This window comes from Rhinolophus ferrumequinum, chromosome 8, assembly GCF_004115265.2.
Source record: "Rhinolophus ferrumequinum isolate MPI-CBG mRhiFer1 chromosome 8, mRhiFer1_v1.p, whole genome shotgun sequence".
NCBI classification, from domain to species: domain Eukaryota; kingdom Metazoa; phylum Chordata; class Mammalia; order Chiroptera; family Rhinolophidae; genus Rhinolophus; species Rhinolophus ferrumequinum.
In genome coordinates, this window is record NC_046291.1 from 53,659,548 (window position 1) to 53,682,874 (window position 23,327).

At 41.3% G+C, this 23,327-nt stretch overlaps 1 protein-coding gene across 1 annotated transcript in view; it reads right to left on the reverse strand.

The window, feature by feature from the left end:
* The window catches only part of MYO3B (myosin IIIB), a 386,500-nt gene that overhangs the window by 100,645 nt on the left and 262,528 nt on the right, over positions 1-23,327 (reverse strand). Inside the window, exons 29-30 of the mRNA XM_033111465.1 lie at positions 19,191-19,292; positions 14,989-15,091 (exon numbers count right to left, since the gene is read on the reverse strand). Of these exons, the coding sequence (XP_032967356.1) occupies positions 14,989-15,091; positions 19,191-19,292 (205 nt within the window). The remainder of the gene's footprint in view (positions 1-14,988; positions 15,092-19,190; positions 19,293-23,327) is intronic.

A 23,327-nucleotide genomic window follows, 5' to 3' on the forward strand; every position in this document is an offset into this window, starting at 1 on the left:
TAAGATATGTTGGACATACTGGAAATTTTTTCTCATACCAAACTGTCCAAATTGTTTTAGGAGATGGTCCATCTTTGTCTGAGGCAGTAGGCACAAAAACACTGACCTGAAGTGTGGATCTCATGTGGCGTGGGAGTGGTCAGCGAACCCAAGTCATACATACATTCTAACATCATTTCTGCCTATGTTCATTACATGCTGGCTCCTAGCAAACTGACCATTAAATTAAGATGTGAACCACAGACAGCTACCTGCCAATAACTGAGCTTCTAAAGAAAACACATAATGGAGCACCTTCCCAAACTTGGGGCTTATTTTTGAGTTAGGAAGGTAAATCCATTACAGAAAAATGACACCATGTTAACAGCATTTCCCTTCACTTATTTTGTTAGCACTGTTAGTTTTTTGAGAAAGCCAGCTTCTTCCTTTATCAAAAATTAATTATTATGTTCAGGTCAGACTTAAGATAAATAGGAAACATTTCTTGAGGACAACATAATTAAATTTAACTTTGGACCCAGCAGAAGTATAAATTCAGGGAGCACATTTTCATTCATCCATTCATTAATGACTTTTTTTTTGCCTACCATGGCCAAAGATTGGAGATTCAATGAGTCCCACAGAAATGAATGACAGATAGTTTCAGCCCTGGAGTGTATCTCATGTAGAATATAGTAATAACAGCTAATACTTTTGTGCTCTTACTACATGCTAGGTAGTCTTCTAAAAATTTCCTGTGGTTTATTCGCACAAGAGACATATGAGGTAGGTACCATTATTAGAAATATGGTTAACTTGCCCAAGGTCATTCAGCTAATTGGATACAGACCTGGGCCTAGAAGAGAAGCAATCTGGCTCCAGAATCTGTAGCCTAAACTGTTCCCTCTACCAGCATCATGCCTCTGCACACAATGGGCGGGAATCTAACTCAGATGCTGGTGGGGCCAGGCCACGAATTAAGCAGGCTAGTGAGTTGGTATCAGTGGAACACAGCCTTTACTCAGTTCTAACAGATTGCTATTAGGTACTCCAATTTTAAAAAGGCATCAGAAATCTGAATTGTTGGAATGACATCATAAAAATGGCAGTGTGAGGTGAGCCTCTTGAAATCTCCACTGGAATTTACAACAAATTGAACAGCTATAACTCCACAAAGAACACCTTGCACAGCGGACAGGCAAAACTAAGAGGTGCACTACTGAAATCATCTAAAGGTGGGCAAACTGCGCAAGCAGGGGAGGAGAGAAGGGAGAATTGCAGAGATGGGGCCGCGCGGACGCAGGACGCAGACCTAGCTCAGTGTTCCGAGCTCGCTGCATCCAGGAACTAGCGCAGCTGCCAGAGAGGGAAGAACACGGACTGCTAGGGCTCCGCTTATGGCCCACAGGGCTGAGGGGACAGCATATAACACTGCTGAACCCAACACTCACAGTAGAGATCTCGGAGCAAAGACTGAGGGAAGAAGGCTGAAAATGGTGGTTTAAGCCCTCACTGCTGAGCAGAGAACGGAAGCCTTAGGCACTGAGACTAGCCGCCCACTCCCACCCTCCCAGAGCTCACCCCGCCCCCACCTGGCCAGTGCTAGAAGCAGAACACTAGCAGTGTCAGATCAAAAGAACAAAATATTTGCAGTTCTGAGAACTATGATCCACACACACGAACTCGCAGCCCAACTAGTTCTGGCAAAGGGGAGGGAGCCATAGAAGCAGGACTGGCTGTGGTGGTGGTTGCCACCATTGCTATGGCTACCTCTCACAACCGTCCCCGCCTCTGTACCAACCTATCTGAGCGGATCCGTTCAGGAGTGAACAGAGCTGCAGAAACACACGGGCTCTGAATCTGGTGCAAGAAGAGCTTTGGAACTTCAGAAGCTCTCCACATCCCCCCATGGAGACGGCACCCTATGACCCAGGTGAACAGTTCACAGAGGATAAGCCCACCTTCCAGGGAATCCCTCCATTGTATGAGAGGCTGGAATAGTGCAGAGAAAATATAATGCTAGTGTGAGAGAGAATAAAAGGCTGCAGTCAGAGAGAAAATACAACATTCTACAAACACCTACTAGAAAACAAAAGAAAGACCTCTTTCTATCAACCTGTTGCAGAACCTACTCCTGTAGATATCTAGGAAGAGAAATAATAAATCATTAATTGCCATGAATAACCAAGGTAACAAGACAGCTCATAAAGTAAATGAAAAGTCTCCAGAAAATGAACTTAAAGACGTGAAAATATGTGACTTAAATGACAGAGAATTCAATATTGCAATTCTTAAAAAACTCAATGAGATGCAAGAAAACACAGACAGGCAGTTTAATAAACTCATAAACACAATCAAAGAACAAAATGAACAGTTTACCAAAGAGATTGAAATTTTTAAAAAGAACCAAATAGAATTTCTGGAGATTAAGAACTCAATAAAAGAAATGAAGAATGAAACAACAAGCTTAGGTAGTAGAGTTGACCAGATAGAGGAAAGAATCAGTGACATCGAAGATAGAAACCTGGAAATGACATGGATGGAAGAAGAAAGAGACTTGAGACTTAAAAGAAATGAAAGAACTCTACAAGAACTTTCTGACTCCATCAGAAAGAGCAATATAAGAATAATGGGAATACCAGCAGGAAAAGAAAGAGAGAAGGGCACAGAGAGTATATTCAAACTAATAGTATATCCAAACTAATAGAACTCCCCAAACTTGTTAGAAGAACTGGATCCTCGAATCCAAGAAGCAAATAGAATACCTAATTACCTCAACCCCAACAGTCCTTCTCCAAGGCACATTGTATTGAAGCTGACAAAAATCAATGATAAAGAAAGAATCCTCAAGGTAGCCAGGGAAAAGAAGACGGTAACCTACAAAGGAAAGCCCATTAGATTATCATCAGATTTTCCAGCAGAAACTCTACAAGCCAGGAGGGAATGAACTGAAATATTCAAACTATTGAAAGAGAGAATTATGAGCCAAGAATAATATATCCAGCAAAGGTATCCTTTAGATATGAAGGAAGAATAAAGACCTTTCCAGACATACAGAAGCTGAGGGAATTTTCTAACACACGACCTGCACTACAAGAAATACTGAAGGAGGCTATTCGACCAGCATAAGTAGAGATAATTTGTGACAACCAAAACATAAAAGGGGGGAGAATAAAGGCCTGAACGAGAATATGGGAATGGAGAAAGTAAGCATGCTGAAGAAAATGGAATACTCTAAATATCAAACTTTCTTTTACATAAACTTAATGGTAACCACTCAAAAAAAATCCAGAACTGAAATATATAACATAATAAAAGAAGAAACAGAGGGGAAAATCATAGAATACCACCACACAGAAATAATGGACTACAACAAAAAAGCAAAGAAACAATGGAGACACAGTCTCACCAGAAAACCAAAGATAGAATGATATGAAATCCTCACATATCAATAATCACCCTAAATGTAAATGGACTGAATTCACCAATAAAAAGGCACAGAGTAGCAGATTGGATAAAAAAACTAACCCAACCATATGCTGCCTCCAAGAGATGCATCTCAGCTACAAATACAGACTCAAAGTGAAAGGGTGGAAATAGACACTCCAAGCAAATGGTATCCAGAGAAAAACAGGTGTAACCAAACTGATATCAGATGAAACAAAATTCAGGATAAAAAAGGTAACCAGAGACAAAGATGGACATTTCATAATGATAAAGGGGACTATACAACAAGAAGACATAACAGTCATCAATATATATGCCCCCAATCAGGGAACACCGAAATATACCAAGCAACTACTAATAGAACTAAAGGGAAAAATTGACCAAAACACAATTATAATAGGGGACCTAAATACTTCATTGACAGCTATGGATAGATCATCCACACAGAAAATAAATAAATAGCAGTCCTAAATGACACATTAGATGAAATGGACATAATTGACATTTATAGAGCACTTCATCCTAGAAAATCAGACTATACATTTTTTTCTAGTGTACATGAAACATTCTTAAGATTAAACCACATATTGGGACAAAAAACTAGCCTCAGCAAATTTAAGAAGATTGAAATCATATCAAGCATATTCTCTGATCACAAGGCTTTGAAATTGGGTATCAATTGCAAAAAGAAAGCAGGAAAAACCACAAATACATGGAGATTAAACAACATACTTTTAAAGAACGACTCGGTCAAAGAAGAAATAAAAGGAGAGATCAAAAGATACGTAGAAACAAATGAGAATGAAAATACATCCTAACAAAATTTTTGGGATGCAGCAAAAGCAGTTTTAAGAGGGAAATTTATATCATTACAGGCCTATCTCAAGAAACAAGAAAAATCCCATATAAATTACCTCACGTTACAACATAAAGAAATAGAAAAAGAAGAACAAATGAATCCCAAGATCAGCAGAAGAAAGGAACTAATGAAAATCAGAGCAGAAGTAAATGAAATAGAGAACAAAAATACAATAGAAAAAATTAATGTGACGAAGAGCTGGTTCTTTGAAAAGATTAACAAAATTGACAAACCCTTGGCTAGACTCACTAAGATAAAAAGAGAAAAGACACTAATAAACATAATCAGAAATGAAAGAGAGAAAGTTATCATGGATGCCACAGTGCATCATCCAAGAATACTATGAAGGACTATATGCCACCAAATTCAATAACCTAGAAGAAATGGACAAGTTCTTACAAACATATAGCCTTCCTAGGATGAATCACGAAGAATTGGAAAATCCAAATAGACAGATCACCAGAAAGGAAATTGAATCAGTCATCTGAAACCTTCCCGAAAGCAAAAGTCCGGGACCAGATGGCTTCACTAGTAAATTCTACCAAACCTTCAAAGAGGATCTAAACTCTTCCAAAAAATTCAAGAACAGACAATACTCCCTAACTCATTTTATGAGGCCAACATTACCCTGATACCAAAACCTGATAGGGATAAGACAAAAAAAGAAAACTACAGACCAATATCTCTGATGAATACAGATGCAAAAAACCTAAACAAAATTCTAGCAAATCGAATGCAACAATACATTAAAAAGATTATTCATCATGACAAAGTGGGGTTTATCCCAGGGGCACAAGGAAGTTTCAACATATGCAAATCCATCAGTGTTATACACCACATAAACAAAATAAAGGACAACAATCATATGATTATATCAATTGATGCAGAAAAAACATTTGACAAGATACAACATCCATTTATGATTAAAATACTTAATAAAATAGGTATAGAAAGAAAATATCTTAACATAATAAAGGCCACATATGACAAACCCTCAGCTAATACCATAATTAACAGTGAAAAACAGAAGCCCTTTGCTCTACGTTCAGGAACATGACAGGGCTGTCCCCTATCACCTCTGCTTTTCAACATAGTCCTTGCCAGAGCAATCAGGCAAGAGAAAGAAATAAAAGGCATCCAGATTCATAATGAAGAAGTTAAATTGTCACTCTTTGCAGACGACATGATGTTGTATATAGAAAACCCTAAAGACTCTACCAAAAAGCTATTAGAAACAATCAACGAATAGTAAAGTTGCCAGCTACAAAATCAATGTACAAAAGTCCATTGCATTCCTATATACTAACAACAAGGTCTCAGAAAAAGAAATTAAAAAAACAATCCCTTTTGCAATTGCAACAAAAAGAATAAAATACCTAGGAATAAACTTAACCAAGGATGTGAAAGACCCATATGCCGAAAACTGTAAGACATTTTTAAAAGAAATTGAAGAAGATACAAAGAAATGGAAAGACATTCTGTGTTCATGGATTGGAAGAATCAACATAGTTAAAATGGCCATATTACCCAAAGCAATATACAGATTAAATGCAATCCCCATCAAAATCCCAATGGCATTTTTTAAAGAAATAGAACAAAAAATCATCAGATTTGTATGGAACCACAAAAGACCCCAAATAGCCAAAGCAATCCTAAGAAAAAAGAACAATGCTGGAGGTATCACACTCCCTGACTTTAGCTTGTACTACAGGGCAACAATAATCAGAACAGCATGGTAATGGCAGAAAAACAGACACACAGACCATGGAATAGAATTGAGAACCCAGAAATAAACCCACATAAATATGGACAGATAATTTTTGACAAAGAAGTAAAACACATACAATGGAGAAAAAACAGCCTCTTCAATAAATGGTGCTGGGAGAATTGGAAAGGCACGTGCGGAAGAATGAAACTGGACTGCTGTTACCATGTACCAAAATTAATTCAAAATGGATCAAAGACTTAAGCATAAGACCTGAAACAATAAACTGCATAGAAGAAAACATAAATACTAAACTAATAGACCTCGGGTTCAAAGAGCATTTTATGAATTTGACTCCAAAGGAAAGGGAAGTAAAAGCTAAAATAAATGAATGGGACTATATGAAACTTAAAAGCTTCTGCACAGCAAAAGAAACCATCAACAAAATAAAGAGTCAACCAACTGAATGGGAGAAGATTTTTGCAAACAGCGCCTCCGATAAGGGGCTAATATCCAAAATATACAAGGAACTCATACAACTCAACAAAAAATAAACAAACAACCCAATTGAAAAATGGGCAGAGGACCTGAAGAGACATTTCTCCAAAGAGGACGTACAAATGGCAAATAGACATGTGAAAAAATGCTACACATCACTAATTATCAGAGAAATGCAAATAAAAACCACAATGAGATGTCACCTCACCCCGGTCAGAATGGCTATCATCAACAAGACAAATAGTAAGTAACAAATGTTGGAGAGGCTGTGGAGAAAAAGGAATCCTCATACACTGCTGGTGGGAATGCAGACTGGTGCAGCCGCTATGGAAGGCAGTGTGGAAGTTCCTTAAAACATTACGAATAGAATTACCATATGACCCAGGAATCCCTCTCCTGGGGATCTACCCAAAAAATCTGAAAACATTTATCCATAAAGACACTGTGCTCCAATGTTCATTGCAGCTTTATTTACAGTGGCCAAGACATGGATACAACCAAAACATCCTTTGATAGATAAATGGATAAAAAAGCTGTGGTATAGGGCCGGCCCAGTGGCTCAGGCGTTTGGAGCTCTGTGCTCCTAATGCCGAAGGTTACCGGTTCGATTCCCACATGGGCCAGTGGGCTCTCAACCAGAAGGTTGCCGGTTCGACTCCTCGACTTCCGCAAGGGATGGTGGGCTGTGCCCCCTGCAACTAACAACGGCAACTGGACCTGGAGCTGAACTGCGCCCTCCACAACTAAGATTTAAAGGACAACAACTTAACTTGGAAAAAGCCCTGGAAGTACACACTGTTCCCCAGTAAAGTTCTGATCCCCTTCCCCAATAAAATGTTTGGGGAGCTGAACTGCGCCCTCCACAACTAAGATTTAAAGGACAACAACTTAACTTGGAAAAAGCCCTGGAAGTACACACTGTTCCCCAGTAAAGTCCTGATCCCCTTCCCCAATAAAATGTTTGGGGAAAAAAAAAAAAAAGAAAGAAAGCATTTTCTTAAAAAAAAAAAAAAGAAGAAGAAGAAGTTGTGGTATATATACACAATGGAATACTATTCGGCGGTAAGAAAAGATGAAATAATACCATTTGTGACAACATGGATGGATCTTGAGGTTATAATCCTAAGAGAAATAAGTCAGACAGAAAAAGTACAGAACCATATGATTTCACTGATATGTGGTATATAAAACTGAAAACAATAAAAGAACAAGACAAACAAAGAAACAAAAACTCATAGACACAGACAATAGTTTAGGGGTTACCAGAGGGTAAGTGGGGAGGGGACTCTACAAAAGGGTAAACGGAGTCTAATACATGGTGATGGAAAGAGAACTGACTCTGGGTGGTGAACACATAATGTGAGACATAGATAGTGTATTACAGAATGTACACCTGAAACCTATGTAACTTTACTAACAATTGTCACCCCAATAAACTTTAATTAAAAAAACCCAGAAATCTGAATTGTTATATGAAATCTTTCCATTTTTATCTGTTGAAAGCTAATTAAGAATTTCAAAAACACCGTGCAGGCCAAACAAAATATGTCTGTAGACCATATTCTACCCAATGACTGTAGGTGTACTTCTTTCAGCTTATAGAATGAAGCCCCAAATATTTTGTGTAGCTTTTGAGGCCTCCTATAACCTGGCTCCCATCTGCTTTATTCCCTGCATCTCAACATTCCCACCCTACTCTCAGCCTTCATACCACTGGACATCTCACCCTCCCCAGAGAACCCTGGAACATCCTGCCTCTGGGCTGTGGCCCACTCTATTTCTCCCACCTGGGATGCTTTTCTCTGGCTGTAGTCTTTTTCAAGGCCCTGGGGGAGGGGCCATATGGGTAAGACCTTGAAGGATGGGTAAAATGTAGACAGGTAAAGAAAGAACTGGCAAGAGCATTCTATTCAGAAAGAACAGCATGAACAGATACACGGAAATGGGAAAACAAAAGACATGTTGAAAGCCATGAAAAGGCTCCAAATATTTTTAAAGAGGCCTCCGGTCCTTGGAATCTGGTCCTATAAAGAGAACGTTGATTGCTGACATTCTTGACATACGTAATCCTTCTAAAAGGATCCCTTGCATAAGGATCACTGGTGATTTAAGGTTTGTTGAAATAGTTCGGATAAATATTTATGTACAGCCATAAGCAAATCCACAAGGAAAAATATAACTCAAAACAGGTTTTTCCTTGAAGATCCTTTCAGCTGGTGATAAAGTTTCTGGCTTCAAAAAGGTTTTGAAAATAAATGTGACCAATTAATATTTTTAAAGTCTAGAAACTCTAAGAAGTCCCTAACAATCAAGTAAGCTCTGAAAGTTGTCATTTGAGGGTGTGCCAGTGAAATCCTAGCCATATTGGCCAGAGTGAGTCTTGGGCCCAAAGTCAACCTCCGATTTATCCTGAGATAAGAGCCAGGAACACAAGAAAATTTGGCTCTCAAGTTAAAGCAGAAAATGAACATTGTTCAAAATGTCTAAAGTGCTGGAATCTTCAATATTTATTTGTGTCTACAGTTCTAGAGCTAAACTAGAGGGGTCTTGACACTTCCTATTAGGTTAGCTTTACAGAAACTTTTTAATTACTACTATTTCTACTATTATTGCAACTACTTGTATTACCACGACAAAGAACAGCTCACCATCATCCTTTATTGAGCATTTATTAAGTGTCCAGAACTGTGCTAGTTCTGTTGTATAGATTATCTCTAATCCTCACAATTATTTCCTTTTTGTAGCCTAGGATACTGAAGTTCAGAAAGATGAAGGAACTTGCCCAAAGTCTCCTAGTTCGTAAGTGAACTAAGATTCAAACCCAGATCTGTCACCAAAACCCATCTCGTCTGCTTTCTACCTGAAGGAGATTACACCTAGATTATCTACCGTATCATAAGCACTTTTGAAAGAAGGCCACTACCCCCACTGTGGCATCCACACTTGCTGCCTTCTTCTCTCTGGCTCCATTCAGGTAGTGCACTAACTTGGCCACAGTGGTAGGAAATTTGCTGGAGGGAACTAGCTTCCTGCAGGAGTGAAATGAAGGAGGGGGCAAAATTAGCATGAGAACTAAAGGGTGGGGAGAGGAAAGTACCTCCTGATACTGATATGGAAAGAAAAGTTTTGTTAAATCTGCTTAGCACTGCCACGGATTTCTGCAATGACCCCCCAGGCAGAGTATTTTTCAAGATATGTGGCAATATGTACTTCACAGCCCACATGAAAATCTGGCCCACAGTTGGCCCTGATGGAGCGGCTGTTTCTCTGGCTCATCAATTCTGAGGTCAGCCCAGTTGGCTTCAAGCCCCAGAGCCGCAAGGATGACACACGGGAGAAATATGTGCTCATTTTCCCCTCTTGCGAGATGCCAGCTCCCCTTGAGCTGTCTGAGTCACGAAGGTCCCCATCTCGCTAAGTCTGAATCCTCATTGAAGTGGCCCACAACGAAGCAGCGTCTCTGGGGGGGTGTGACAAGCTGCCAGGTAAAACATCTGCACGGGCATTATCAATCTCCTCCCTCCCTCAGAGGGGCTTCTTTTTACAGGACAAGGGCTAGTGTGCTAACGACTGTCAAATAAAAGCCTTGCTAGAGCTTTGCCATATGCAGGCCAAATTAGAGGGCGTAATCCTCACTATTGTACTTATTAGCATTAAAATGGAGGATTACCATCATGGAACAAAGCCCCTGCAACATAAAAGAGTATTTCCATTCTGTCACTCACTGTACAGGCCCACATAGGAAGCCCAGCAGAGAAGCTCCGCACCAAACACGAACTTCTTTCAACTTGAGGTTTCCTTCTCCCCAGCCAAGTTAACCTCACCCCACTATGCACAGATGGGAGCACCTCTCCCAGGAGGCCACAGGCTTTCTCCCAAGATTCGATGCTGGAATTTTCTCCACCAATCACAGGGTGACTGTTTTATGCCAATCAGGGTGGATTCTTTAGCTGGTTATGATTTTAGATTTGCTGCAATGACAGTTATAGAGAACACAGAGAAAACAGAAAAAGCTCTGGTTAAGCATTTGGAGCCTAGAACCTAGAGAAGTATTGGAATGTATTGGTTAAAAGCCTGAGCTCTGGAGTCAGAAGGCCTGTCTCTTTAAGTAACACTAGCAAGTTACTTGTAATCTCTAAATATCAAAAATTATGAAATGTGTACCTTTCCCATAGAGGTGTTATGAGGATTAAATAGAAAAATGCATGTAAAACACTTAGCATAGGCCCCAGGACGTTGTTAATGAATAGCAAATGTTAGTTATTATTGTTGAAGACAGAAGATCAGGATTCAAACCCTAGACCTGCCATTTATTTTCTTTGTGACCTTGGGTGACCCCCAGACTAGCTGATTGGGGGCAGAAGAAGGTAAATCTGATTGATACCTCCAACCCAGCATTAGACTCTAGGCCAGCTTTTGGGAGCTACTTGATTAGCCTTCCCCGTGTACAGTTTACTCATGGGTAACATGGAGTTGGTAACACCACCCCAAAAGCTGGTGTGAGAATTACGTGAGATAATTGTGGGAAAAGACCTGGCATCGCAATAAATGTTGGCTGAATCTGAATGATGACCTCCACGTATCCCTGTCGTTCTTATTTTCAGCAATATTTCTTGTCATGTCTGGGTCTTCCTTATGAACTTTTCCTTCTGATTTTGCCTTCCCTTCATCTTTCACCAAGACCTATCTGCTCCATCACTAACCATTCATGACTCTCCTGGCACACTTTGTTGTTTGCTTCCCCAACCCCTTTATTCTTTGCTTACAGAAGCTGAAAACTTCCTGCAGAAGCTGAAAACACCCGTGCTCATTTTCCCAGACTCTCTTGCAGCTCCCCTGCAGAGCCACCTCTGAAAATTCTGGCCAATGAGATGTGAGGGGAGTATCCTGGCGACTTGTGGGAAAGCTTTCCCTCATGACACAGAGAGACACTTCTGAGGCGTGCCCCCTTTCCATTCACCTCTTTTTTCCTCCTTTGGACGTTGCCATGTGAAGAAGTGATACTTAGCCCTGATTCAGCCACATATTGAGATAGCAGAACAAAGAGATGGAAGGAACCTGTGTCCTTGATGACATCCCTGAGTGGCTGACTCAGCACTGGAACTTATGTATTGGGATCATACAGGAGGTGAGTCTGGAGGATAAATTGGAGCAAGATAGGGAGAAGCTTGATATAGCAGACTGAGAAGTCAGAACCTCTCTTAGCAAGACTGTCTTGGTAAAGAAAGCAGTGGGTTTATTTACATTCAGACACAATCTCATTATTTTTTCTTACACTTTGAGTAGTACTATTATAAATGGGCTATGAAGGTTCAAGAACTGTTAAAGAGAATTAAGGTCTTCATGGAGGAAAGGGATATAACAACATATCTTGACAAAATAGGTAAGAGTTGAACAGAAAGGAATGGGCAGAGAGAACAGAGGTAAGTACATTGGTAGAACAATATAAAGTCTGACTCCAGGTAGCCCAAGGGTGCATATAGGGTCGTAAAGGAGGTGAGTCTGGAGGACAAATTGGAGCTTGATATAGCAGACTGAGAAGTCAGAACCTTTTTTGTCTAAAATCGGAAACCATTAAAGTTCTTTGAAAAGTGAGAATGCCCTTAGGACAATTGATCAGGTGTCAGAAATAAAAGCTGGTCTGTAAAACGGAGGGAGGGAAAGGGAGAGGGAGACAGAGAGAGAGAGAGAGAGAGAGAGACTGAGAGAGAGACTGAGAGAGAGAGAGAGGAGATGATGGCAGGCCTGGACCAGGGAAGACTGCTAATGATTGAGGGTGGGGTTAAGTGAGAGGTAGGGATTAAAAATGACTGCCAGGTTTGAAGGCCAGGTCACAAAAATGTTTGTGCCACTCACAGAAGTGGCAAGGTCAGGTGAAGGAGGTGATTTGGTGGGGACTTTTCTGTTGAGGCCCTGATATGCAAATAAGAAATACATGGCCAACAAGAATTAGGCATAAAAGTGTGAAGATCTGAGAATGATGCTCACACAGCTGAGAGCTGATACCAGAATACAGCAGTGAGAGAGGATACCATCCAGGTGAAAAGCAGAGAAAGAAGAGAGTCAGGGAGTGCATTTCAATGGTGGGTGGAAAAGAAGGAGGATGGAGACTGGGGACATCTTGGAGGAAGAATCGGAAGCCTGCAGTACCACAGACACACATAGAAGATGCTGTTCAAGGAAAGCATGGCCTTAAGCTGCATGTTGCAGAGTCTGATGAACATGAGGTTCTAGCGACTTGGAATTGAGCTTCCCAAGGACAGTTGTAGGGATGTGGTGAGTGAGGGCACGGATCAGATTTCAGCATTAGGGAGGGAGTGGTTGGTGAGGGAATGAGACAACTGACCTGGATATCAGTCTGAGAAAGTTTGATAGTAAAAGTAAGAAGAGAGAGGGAGAGAGCCAAGAGCAAGCTTTTGTTAGAATGGGAGAGGTGTAAGCAAAAGGGAGAGAGGTAGCAGGCAAAGAAAGATGTGAAACCAAGGGGTGGGCTAACTGATGGTAGGAGGGCCTGGGGGGCAGAAACATGGCAGAGGGTTGGCCTGTGCAAGGAAGAACCTGTGGTCTTTCGAGATGGAAGCAAAGGAAGAAAAGGCAGCTGAATATAAGGAGAGTCTAAGATGGAGGCAAGGGAAGTGGAAGTTGCTCACAGAACTGTTCTGATATTTTGAGTAAAGTTAGTCATCAGCTGAGGTTGAGGTGAGTCAGGCTGGGGCTGGAGCCATTGACCAAACTGGTTCACTGACTTGCCCAAGGTCAAACAGCTGACAAACGTTAGAACTAGGCCTAACTAGAACCCAAGTCGTCCCCCTACCAAGTTCAGTGGTATTTCTGCTGCAACAGAAAATCTAAACTTTGTTATTCTAATATGAGATGTTAGGCCTATCATATCTGTTCAAATACCTTTAAATGAGCTATTCTGGTTATTTAGGAACGTAGTCTACTTTAAAAGGAGTCCAGCAAGAATTTGAGATCACAAGAGAAGTACTGAGAATTGAATCTGTCAGGTCTCAAAAATATTGATTCAGAAGTCTCAAAAAATTAAGAATTATGTTTTAAAAGTACAAATCAAGACCAATTCTTTTTCCAAGTGAAAAGATGCAAGAAACTTTCGAATGGCCTGTTTCTTTCTCCAAATTCTAGAGTAAACTCTTAATGGGAGCCCCCACAAACAATTCCCTTTACCATGGTCCACTCCTTCCTGTAGTTGTCTCCTCCTCCTCCTGGTGACATATGTGATGGGGCCTGGAAACCTTTTCTGAGACAAGGTGGGTTACGAAGGCTTCCCTGAAAAACAGGAAGCCTCTGAATTCCTTGAGTCTCCAGTACTTGGTGGCACAGCGTGGTCTGGCCTTACTTACAGTGGCCTGAGACTACATTTAACCAGGGTCATTGTCCTCTGCAGACCTGAGAAGTTCAGAAGTACGTTGAAAATAGTGCACTCTTGCCTTGGGCAAGCTCTGCTCTACTCATTTTGAATTCTATTTAACTAAATAGGAAATGATACTCCCTTATTGCTTTAGCTTAATCCCAAGATTTTTCAATTTTGGGACTACTGTCATTTTTGGTTAGCCAATTCTTTGTTGTGGGGGGCTGTCCTGTGTATTGTAAGACATGTAGCAGTATCCCTGGCTTCTACCCACTAGATTCCATTAACTAAACTCCTCCCCCTAAAGTTGTGACAACCAAAAATGTCTCCAGACATTGCCAAAATCCCAGGGGAGTTGAGAACCACTGCTTTGACCTAATGAAGTCAAGTACAGGTCTTGCCATGAAGAGAACCCAAAAGGCAGTTCAGATTGCCCTACAGAATAAAGACTTTTGCTCACAGAATAATTGATTAGACAAGTAAAGAGTTAAGAGGAGCAGGCTTGTGGGCTAACACGAAGGAGCTAAATATTAACCTCTTGGCTCTGACTCCCCTGGCTAGCACTGCACCTGCAAGCTGACAAGCACCTTACATCCATCATAGGTAGGAAGAGAACAGTTTCCAATCAAAACGGTAACCCCCTGCAAGCTGACATCCATCATAGATGGGAACAGGACAGTTCCCAGGAGAAGACAATTGTAACGGCAGTCCCCTCACCCCCCGCAATCTGACAAGCACCCTACATCATGCACGGAAAAATATAAAACCCCAGTACTCCTTCTCATTGGCACAATTGTCTCCATCAGGCTCTGCCCTGGCACAACTCCGTTTGCCAGTAACTTTCAAGATCTTCTACAGCTCTTTCTATCAAACTGCCCTGGCAAAACTCCTTTTGCCAGTTCCAAAAAGAACTCTCTCTCTCTTTTTGCCTTTCAATAAATCTTTTCTTACTCTCGTAGAGTCTCGTGAATGCTTTCATGGTCTGCAAATGACCAGGGGTTAATTCTACACCAATACTGTGATGACTTCTGACATGGGAGATTCTGATGAGAAACACTTTTGGTTCCATTCTCTCCAACTCACCAAAAACCCCTGAGTTTGAGGCTGGAAAATCTTATAGATAAGACTCACCGATTTTCCTCAGTGACAGAAGGAGAGTTGCTTGAAGTCTTTGCATGGCCACTGCTGGATTCTGCTTGTGGACTGTTTTTATGCTCTATAGAGCCCTTCAGAACTGAGAGAAAACAAACAAGTACTTAGAGACTTAAGCATACATTCAGAAATAGGCAGGGTTCAATATATTGCCCATCTATGGTGTCTGCAGCCCCTCTCTCCCTGCCCTCATGTTGTTCCCTAACTTTCTGCAGCTTTTATTTAGGACACATCATCCAAACTGACCTGTTCTTTGATGGCAGTCCTTGCTCAGTGCAAGGTCCCAGCCAGTAAATGGATAAAAGAACTCATGCTTATAGAAAACCAAGTTCTCTCTCTCTGGCAATAGTGGACAGAGATTAGAGGACCCCACATGAGGGAAATGCAGTAGCTGGAACAGCCCTGTGCTAGACGGAGTTAGTAGACCAGCTTCCAGTTCTGGCTGGGCTGAGCAGGGCCGCCTGCTGACGAAGACAGTAGGTCAAGGAATGAACTGGCACCATGTGGGCAGGATTAACTGTAAATAGGGAACCATTCCAGGAGAAACCCATTTCCGCACTGTGATTGAGGACAGTTTACTGATGAGTTTCTCAAGGGGGGGGGATTGGGGTGACAAACACAATTTCTCATCCCTGAGACCCTGGCAGCCATGAATAATCAATCATGACCCTCTTCCACTGAATTTTAATTCACCTTCAAGTTCCTTTTTAACACAACTCTTCACATCAGTGATTCTCAAAGTGTGGACCCTGCATCACCTGACTTATTGAGAATACACATATGAAGCATCAACATCACCTAAAAACTTGTTAAAAATGCAAATCCTTGGGCTCCGCCCCAGACCTAGTGAATCAGAAAGTCCAGGGAAGGGGGCTGGAAATCTGTGTTTTTAACAAGATGATGACCAGGATCCAAGTGGAAGCTTCAGAGACATTGCTCCAAATATGTGATTCTTAACCCCGGCCATTCATTAGAATCACCCAAGAAGATTCAACATATGCCTGAACCCAGCTCCCAGAGATTCTGAAACCGACCTAGCTTGGGGCTGGCATCAATTTTTAAAAGTTCCCCAAATAATCTAAATGTGTATCCAGGGCTGAGAACCATAGGTCTACATCGTCACGACCTATTAGTTGGCGTAGGAAAGAGACTCAGCACCTACTTGCTATCCTTATTTTCGATAATCTAGAAACATCCAAACAAAGATATAACCAATGAAGATAAACTGTAAATTTGCCAATTGTGACATACATATTTGTGGAAGTTGCATAAAATACAAAAAGTTGATGTTATAATGATAGAATATATATAACATGACAAAGATAGAATGCAGAAAAAGAAATATGGAAATCAGTTGTTTTTGTGTTGTCTATTCTAGGAAGAGTGTACTCTCATTCCATAATATTAAGTTGGTTCCTTAGACATAAATATCTCTTATGGGGAAGAAATGTAACTCTTTGAGCTATCAGATAAAGTGTTGTTGTTCTTATTGCTATAAACACCAAAAGGATAAAGAGAAACAAATGTAAACGTATCATTATTACATTTTTATTATTATACAAAAAACATAAGAACAAACAGTAAAACAATGTTAAAAGAAGGGGGGAAAAAGCAGAAATAAAAAAAAAAAAAAACACAGTTGTAGCCTTTTAGAATTTCATTAACTGATTCCCTCTCCTCCCCTCCCTGCTTTCTCCTAATTGATGAATTCCAGTTAGAGGACCAGGCAGGCAGCTTTCCTCCCTCTTGCAGATTCTAAAACATTGTTTGGCCCAAACTCACTTGTAATACTGTGATAAGTGACATAAAAACAAGAATCGACATAAAAAGAAAAAAGAGAAGTCCACATTGGGAAACAAATATCTTTGTTTCCTTATTGAGGAGGAAAAGTGACACAAATAATTTTTAACCTTGTTCTCTGGCCCAATTCAGCAGCACCAAGACCTACCACTCGCTGATCCAAGCCCAAGTGGTAACTCATGGAAAGCCAAGAGAGCTTTAGCGTGTGCCTATTTGGGATCCACTGTATAAAACGGAGAGGGAAAAGCACAAGCAAAGCTAGGAAAGACCCCAAGTCCCTTTTGGTTTGGGATTCTCCTTAGGAGGGTGCTGCGTCTACCACCAGAAAGAGAGGAGGCATCAACACCTTTACTTGGAGCTTAGCAAATGCTCACAGTTACTTTGCCTGGGTTTCCAATAAAAATCCATAGAATTTCTGTTCGTGTAATCGAAGGGAAAACTTCTTCCATGTTTCTTATTCATTTACACTTCAGTCATCAAAACATTGATTTTTAAGAGTTATTTGAAGTATAAAAACCGAACAGAAACTTACAGAATATTCTTAATAAAGCGTAGAGGAAATCTGTTCCTCCACCCCCCAGCTTTGTGTGAAGAGCAGAGAGAAGGATTTGGGTCAGAGTAAAGAGAGAAACTTAAATGAAAAGGAAGTAATCTTTATGTGGCACAACTGAAACTAACATAATGTCATATGTCAATTATGCCTCAATTTTAAAAGGTTAAAAATAAATAAGTAAAAATTAAGGAGGTTATCAAACCATTGAGTTCAAAGCAAAATCCGAAATTATCAAATATTTTGAAGTTATATACTGGTGAGAGTTGGCACCTGGTATCTCTCCGAAAAATTAACTGTTAAACAATGAGACTAGAGAAATGTAGATATGGAAAAAAACCAGAAAAGTCCAATAGGGTGGCCCATTCTCAGTGAATAGATCAGGTTAAAGGAATTAGACCAGTGACATGGCTGAAAAAATTAAATGATGAGCTGAAATAGCAGAAACATTCACAAAACACTAGACTTGAAGCATGTGTAGGTGTGACAATAGAGGCTTCTCCAGACACAGGTCTCCTTTCTTCAGGGAAACATCCCTAAGTGTTCTGGTTTAATGAAATAAACACTGGGAGGAACTTCTCTGGAGGAGATGAAGCCTTCCAAAGTTGGACTGAGCTCTATGAACCATTCATATTCCCCAGGAAAGTTATGCCAAATCTTCACTGGACTATTTTGAAACAAGATGAAAAAGTATATGACTATCAAGAGAAGAGAAAATAAAAGAAAGAAAACAAGATAACAGGTATTGCGAACTCAAACACCACTGAGGCCACCCGGGTAACATAAACGTGTGTGGTGTCAGGCAAAATGCTGGCGTTTGCGGTGAACCAAGAGTGGACACCCTATCTAAAAACATTTGGGTTCAAAGTTTTTTCAAAAACACTGTGTCTGGCCAAACAAAATACATCTGCGTGCTGATGACAACAGGAGGACCTCTTATTTGTGGCTTCTGCTAGAGAAAAAGGCTCTAGATGGTAGGTCAGTAACAGCTAGACATTCTTCTTTGGAAAGTGAAAGATGTCTCATTGTCTCCCCCTCAGGTCTCCTCAGGTTCCAGAAACTGTTGCTCTCTGGGCTCCTCCTTCTCTTTGTCTTCCACTCCCTAACCTCCTTGCCCCCAGGGAAAGCTCTAGTTCTGTATTTCCTTGAAACATAGGCTGGATGACAGATTACAAAAGAGCTGGAAAAGCCCAGAGCCTCATTGCTAGGCCTGGCAAATAAATTGTAGCTGCAAACTCTACTGTCAAATCCAGGGCAACTCATCCTAATATTCTAATATTTTTTAAATGTTTAAAAACCACTGATTCTCTCATTTTACAATTATGTTATTTATTGATACCCCAGTTTTTAATTTCTTGTCCACAGTGCTCCCTCCCTCATGAATGTTTGCAATCAGTCTGAGCTTTATGTACAATTTCTGTACATAAAGCTCAGACTGATCATAGAAAGATCTGCCTAAAAAGCTAAACTTTCATAAGTCTTAAGGTCAATCAGGCAGAAACATGTCAGTGTCTGCTCCAAGAGGGCGGGTTGAAGGGAAGCAGTCGGTACGGAGAGCTGCAATATGACCAGGTTCCCCAGTGAACAAGAACATGGGCAGAGGAGGCAGTCACAGAGCAGCTAGCTTATCTCTGTCTACTCCCTCCCCTTCTGTGAAATCACTTTTCAGGGTCCCCTGCAAGGCTGCCCCTGAAGTTAATCAGCTGTCATCTATAGAAAAAAACAAGTAGCAGTGAGAAGGTCCACATCAGGTGATCATTTCCAATTCTGGAACCTTATCTGGAATGTCCCCGAATACAGGACACCCATCTCAAACCTCAAATGACCTCACCTTTGTGGTCACCAGGCTCACTGCATTCTTGACCGTGGGCACGTCCCCAGGTGGCCCCTGTGACAAGGAGTTGTGGATCATGGCTTTGGTCTGAAGGGCGCCCTGTGGAATGAAACAAAGGAGAAACTTCTTAAGGTTATGCTCCCACACCTAGATGAGTGACCGATCTGAATGATAAAACTTGGCTGGGAAACCCACATTTGTCTTATGGTTTGAGGTTCTGAGATGAGGAATCTCAACAGATTTGGTGCTTACTTTTAAGATTTAATACAGTATGGTTGGAAAGGGCAAAATGGTAAGGAACAAGAGAATTAATAACTGTCCTGGCTGGATTCCCTCCTAGCGTGGTGATGTGGAGTAATTTGGGGAACCCATCTCATGAATCTCATTAGTCAAATAGGGAGCTGGGTGAAAAAGAGAGGTCATGAGTGCACCAGGCCAGGGCTCCTGGCTTTCCTGCTGCCTTTCAGTTGTTGCCACCAGGGAAATATAAACAGCAGCAAGGTCTTCTCCTTCCCTCTGTACGTCTGGCCCTCAGGCACACCTTGCTCTTCCTTTCCTCTTGTAGCTCTGTTCACTGACTGTTGTGGGTTGACAACCAATTATGCTGCCACAGAAAAGACAGGCCACACCTTATACTCAGGTGAGAAATATCAGAACTGCAGCTTTTCATCATCCAGTCAGGTTGGTTCATGTGGATAAACACCTAAATATTTCTCTACCCAAACAGCTGATGGCTGGAGTGGAAAAATACCAAAGGGTTTATCCCAGCTGTTACGTCTTTTCTTCCATTCTCTGAGACCATGAAGGTCAAGTTGGGTTGAAGATGTTCCAACATCTCAAACTACCTCAGGTATCTGGAAAGGTCAGATTCTGTGCACTTGGGTCTCTTGGCTTTAGAAGAAACCATACTGGCATTCAGGCCCCACTCCCCACAGAAGAGAGAGTCTTCTGCCCTGAGGGGGTCATCCCTTTTCTCCCTGACCTGTGATCTAGATCTTGTTTTCTCTCATCCTGCACCTTCCTTCTGACTCTTGCTCTTCCCCATTCTGCCAGCAGTACTTCTAGCGGTACCATATGGGAATATTTGGGATCTCTGAACTTTCTCCTTTTTTTGTGTCCTTGGATGACATTTTTTTTCCTGTCCCTCACCCTCCTTCTGGGTGACTCTTTCCACACCTAGCCTGGTGGCACCGTGTCTTTCCATTCCTTTAAGGAGGCCCAGTAAACATTCCTATATTAAGTAATGCCAGCTGCTTCAGACTACTCCTCAAGAGGCACTGTCTCTAAGCTCATGGAGCTTGCATTCTAACATGGACAGTGAGACGAAAAAGAGATAACAGATGTGAAAGCACCCTGAAGCTTTTAAGGTGGTAAACCGGATAGACTAATGTTCCCTCAAAATTCATGTCTACCTGGAACCTCAGAATATAACATTATGTGGAAATAAAGTCTTTGCAGATATGATTCATTAAGATGAGGTCATACTGGATTAAGGTTGCATTAGTTAAGTAGGGAGCTGGACGGCAATTATAAGTGGAGCTGCCTTAAACATCTGTATGCAGGATTTTGTGCGAACGTAAGTTTTCAACTCCTTCAGGTAAATACTAAGAAGTGCAATGATTAGTGTCCTTATAAGAAGTCCATGTGAAGACACAGAGAGATACAGGGAGAATGCATGCAACAAAGGAAGCTGAGACTGGAGCGGAGTGATGGGTTCAGAAGCCGAGGAATGCCAAGCATTGCAGAGAACCACCAGAAGCTAGGAGAGAGGTATGGAAAGAATTCTCTCTCGGAGCCTCCAGTAGAAACCAACCTTACTGACACCTTGAGTTTGGAATTCTAGCCTCCTGAACTGTGAGAGAATACATTTCTGTTGTTTTAAGCTACCAAGTTTGGGGTAATTTGTTATGGTAGCCCTAGGAAACATATGAGGAAAGGGAACTAAAAGATACTAAGGACTGAAATGGAAGAGAAGAAAAAGATCAGGTGCATTTAACTTGATTTTGTGGATGGGGTAAGGTGGGGGGAAGAAGAATTAGGACCAGAACTAGGGAAACGTCTATTATTTTTATCTAAGAAACAGAATGTATGGATTATTAGTTTCCACGCTTTTTCCTAAGCCTTTTTAAGAAGTTAACTCATTCAGTCCTCATAGTAACTCTAAAAGGTAGAGACCACTATTATTCCCATTTTATAGCTGAGGAAACTGAGGCCCAGGGAGGTTAGATGACTTGCCTAGGAGTCTCACATAGCTGGAGAATGGCAGAACCATGGTTAAAACCCAAGCACTTTTGCCCTAACGTCTGAATCCCTATATAATACATGGTGCAGCCCCATTTATTAAAACATTAGAAATCATTAACCCCTCTTCTCTTTTTTCCTTTATAAGTGGAAGTAAAACTTTAGAACTTTATTTCTTGCACATGTCTGGGTTCCTAAGGGTTCCACAGATCAGCTGCTACAGAAGGGGGTCCTGGCCTGGACTGACATTTGATGACCCACCAGAAGACAGACCCAGGCATTGTTTCCAGCAGGGCTGTCTGGGTAGATTTCTTGGTTAGTGATCTAGGCTGGGTAAGCTTCCCTGCCCTCATAATGGACCTGGCAAAGGGTGCCCACTGTACCTGGCAGAGAAGGCGCATACAGATGAGGCACAAAAGCCCAGCCTTACGCTCCTAACTGCTGCTGGTCGGTTGCACAAGGAGCCAGTGTGGTTTCTGGCTGGAGTGACAGCTGGTCAGCAGCCACCTTATCAGAACATAAAGAGGCCAACTTGTGGGAGGTCCGACTGGCAAATGCCACTAAAAGCAGCATCAAAAAGTAACTTTTTTTTTCCTTAAAAAACAGAATCTCATTGACGTATTTTTTTTTTTCTACAGCTGCATCAGAAACCCTGGCCTCTACACAAAATAAATCTAGTAATTTCACGTCTACAAGAGCATTTTTCCACTTTGATTCTCTAGGACTTAATTCCAGTCGTTATCCCAGTCAAACTTCGACTGAGTTCAAAGAAAGTCTGGCCTGGTAATTGCTTTCTCTAACCTGGGAGCTAAGGAGGGAGGTTTTCCCTTATCCTAGAAATCAGTTTCTTGCCTGCCGTGGAACGTCACCGTCTGGGGAATCCCCCTTCCCTTCATGCACCTAAGCATCGCTGCTCTCGTCTCTTCTGACTCCCATCAGCCTCAGATGGGATTTATTTCTTATAATTTATGCCCTGCCTGCTTCCAAAAAGGATTGGGGGGTAGCTTCACAGATCATTTGCTTCTTGTTGCTCTGTTTGTTCGCCCTGGCTTATACTCCTTTCAAGGCTGTGGCATGTGTGCTGGTCCTGGTTCAATTTGTGACTGTTCCCCATCCCCCTTTAAAAAAAAGACTTAAGCTTTTTGGAGCAGTGTGAGGTTCACAATGAAAATTGAGGGGAAGGTACAGAGATTTCCTATATATCTCCTGTCCCCACATGCACAGACTCCCCCACTGTCACCATCCCTGACCAGAGTGGTACCTTTGTCACAACTGATGAACCTACGCTGACATATCATTATCACCCAGAATCCAGTCTGCATTACGGTTCACTCTTGGTTTTGTACATTCCACGGGTTTGGACAAATGTATAATAATATATATCCATCATTATAATATCACACAGAGTGTTTTCACTGCCCTAAATATCCTCTGTGCTCTGCCTATTCATCATTCCCTTTCCTCTACCCCCTGGCAACCACTGACTTTCACTGTCTCCATAGTTTTGCCTTTTGCAGAATATCATACCGTTTGAATCATACAGTATGTAGCCTTTTCAGATTGGCTACTTTCACTTAGTAATATGCATTTTAGGTTCATTCAGGTCTTTTCATGGCTTGATAGTTCATTTCTTTTTAGCTCTAAATAATATTCCATTGTCTGGATGCATCACAGTTTATTGATCTATTCACCTGATGGACATCTTGGTTGCTTTTAAGTTTTGGCAGTTATAAATAAAGTTGCCTTAAACATCTGTGTGCAGGTTTTTGTGTAGACATAAGTTTTCAGCTCCTTCAGGTAAATACCAAAGAGTGCAATTACTGGATCATATGGTAAGAATATGTTCAGTTTTGTGAGAAACCGCCACACTGTCTTCCAAAGTGGCTGCACAAT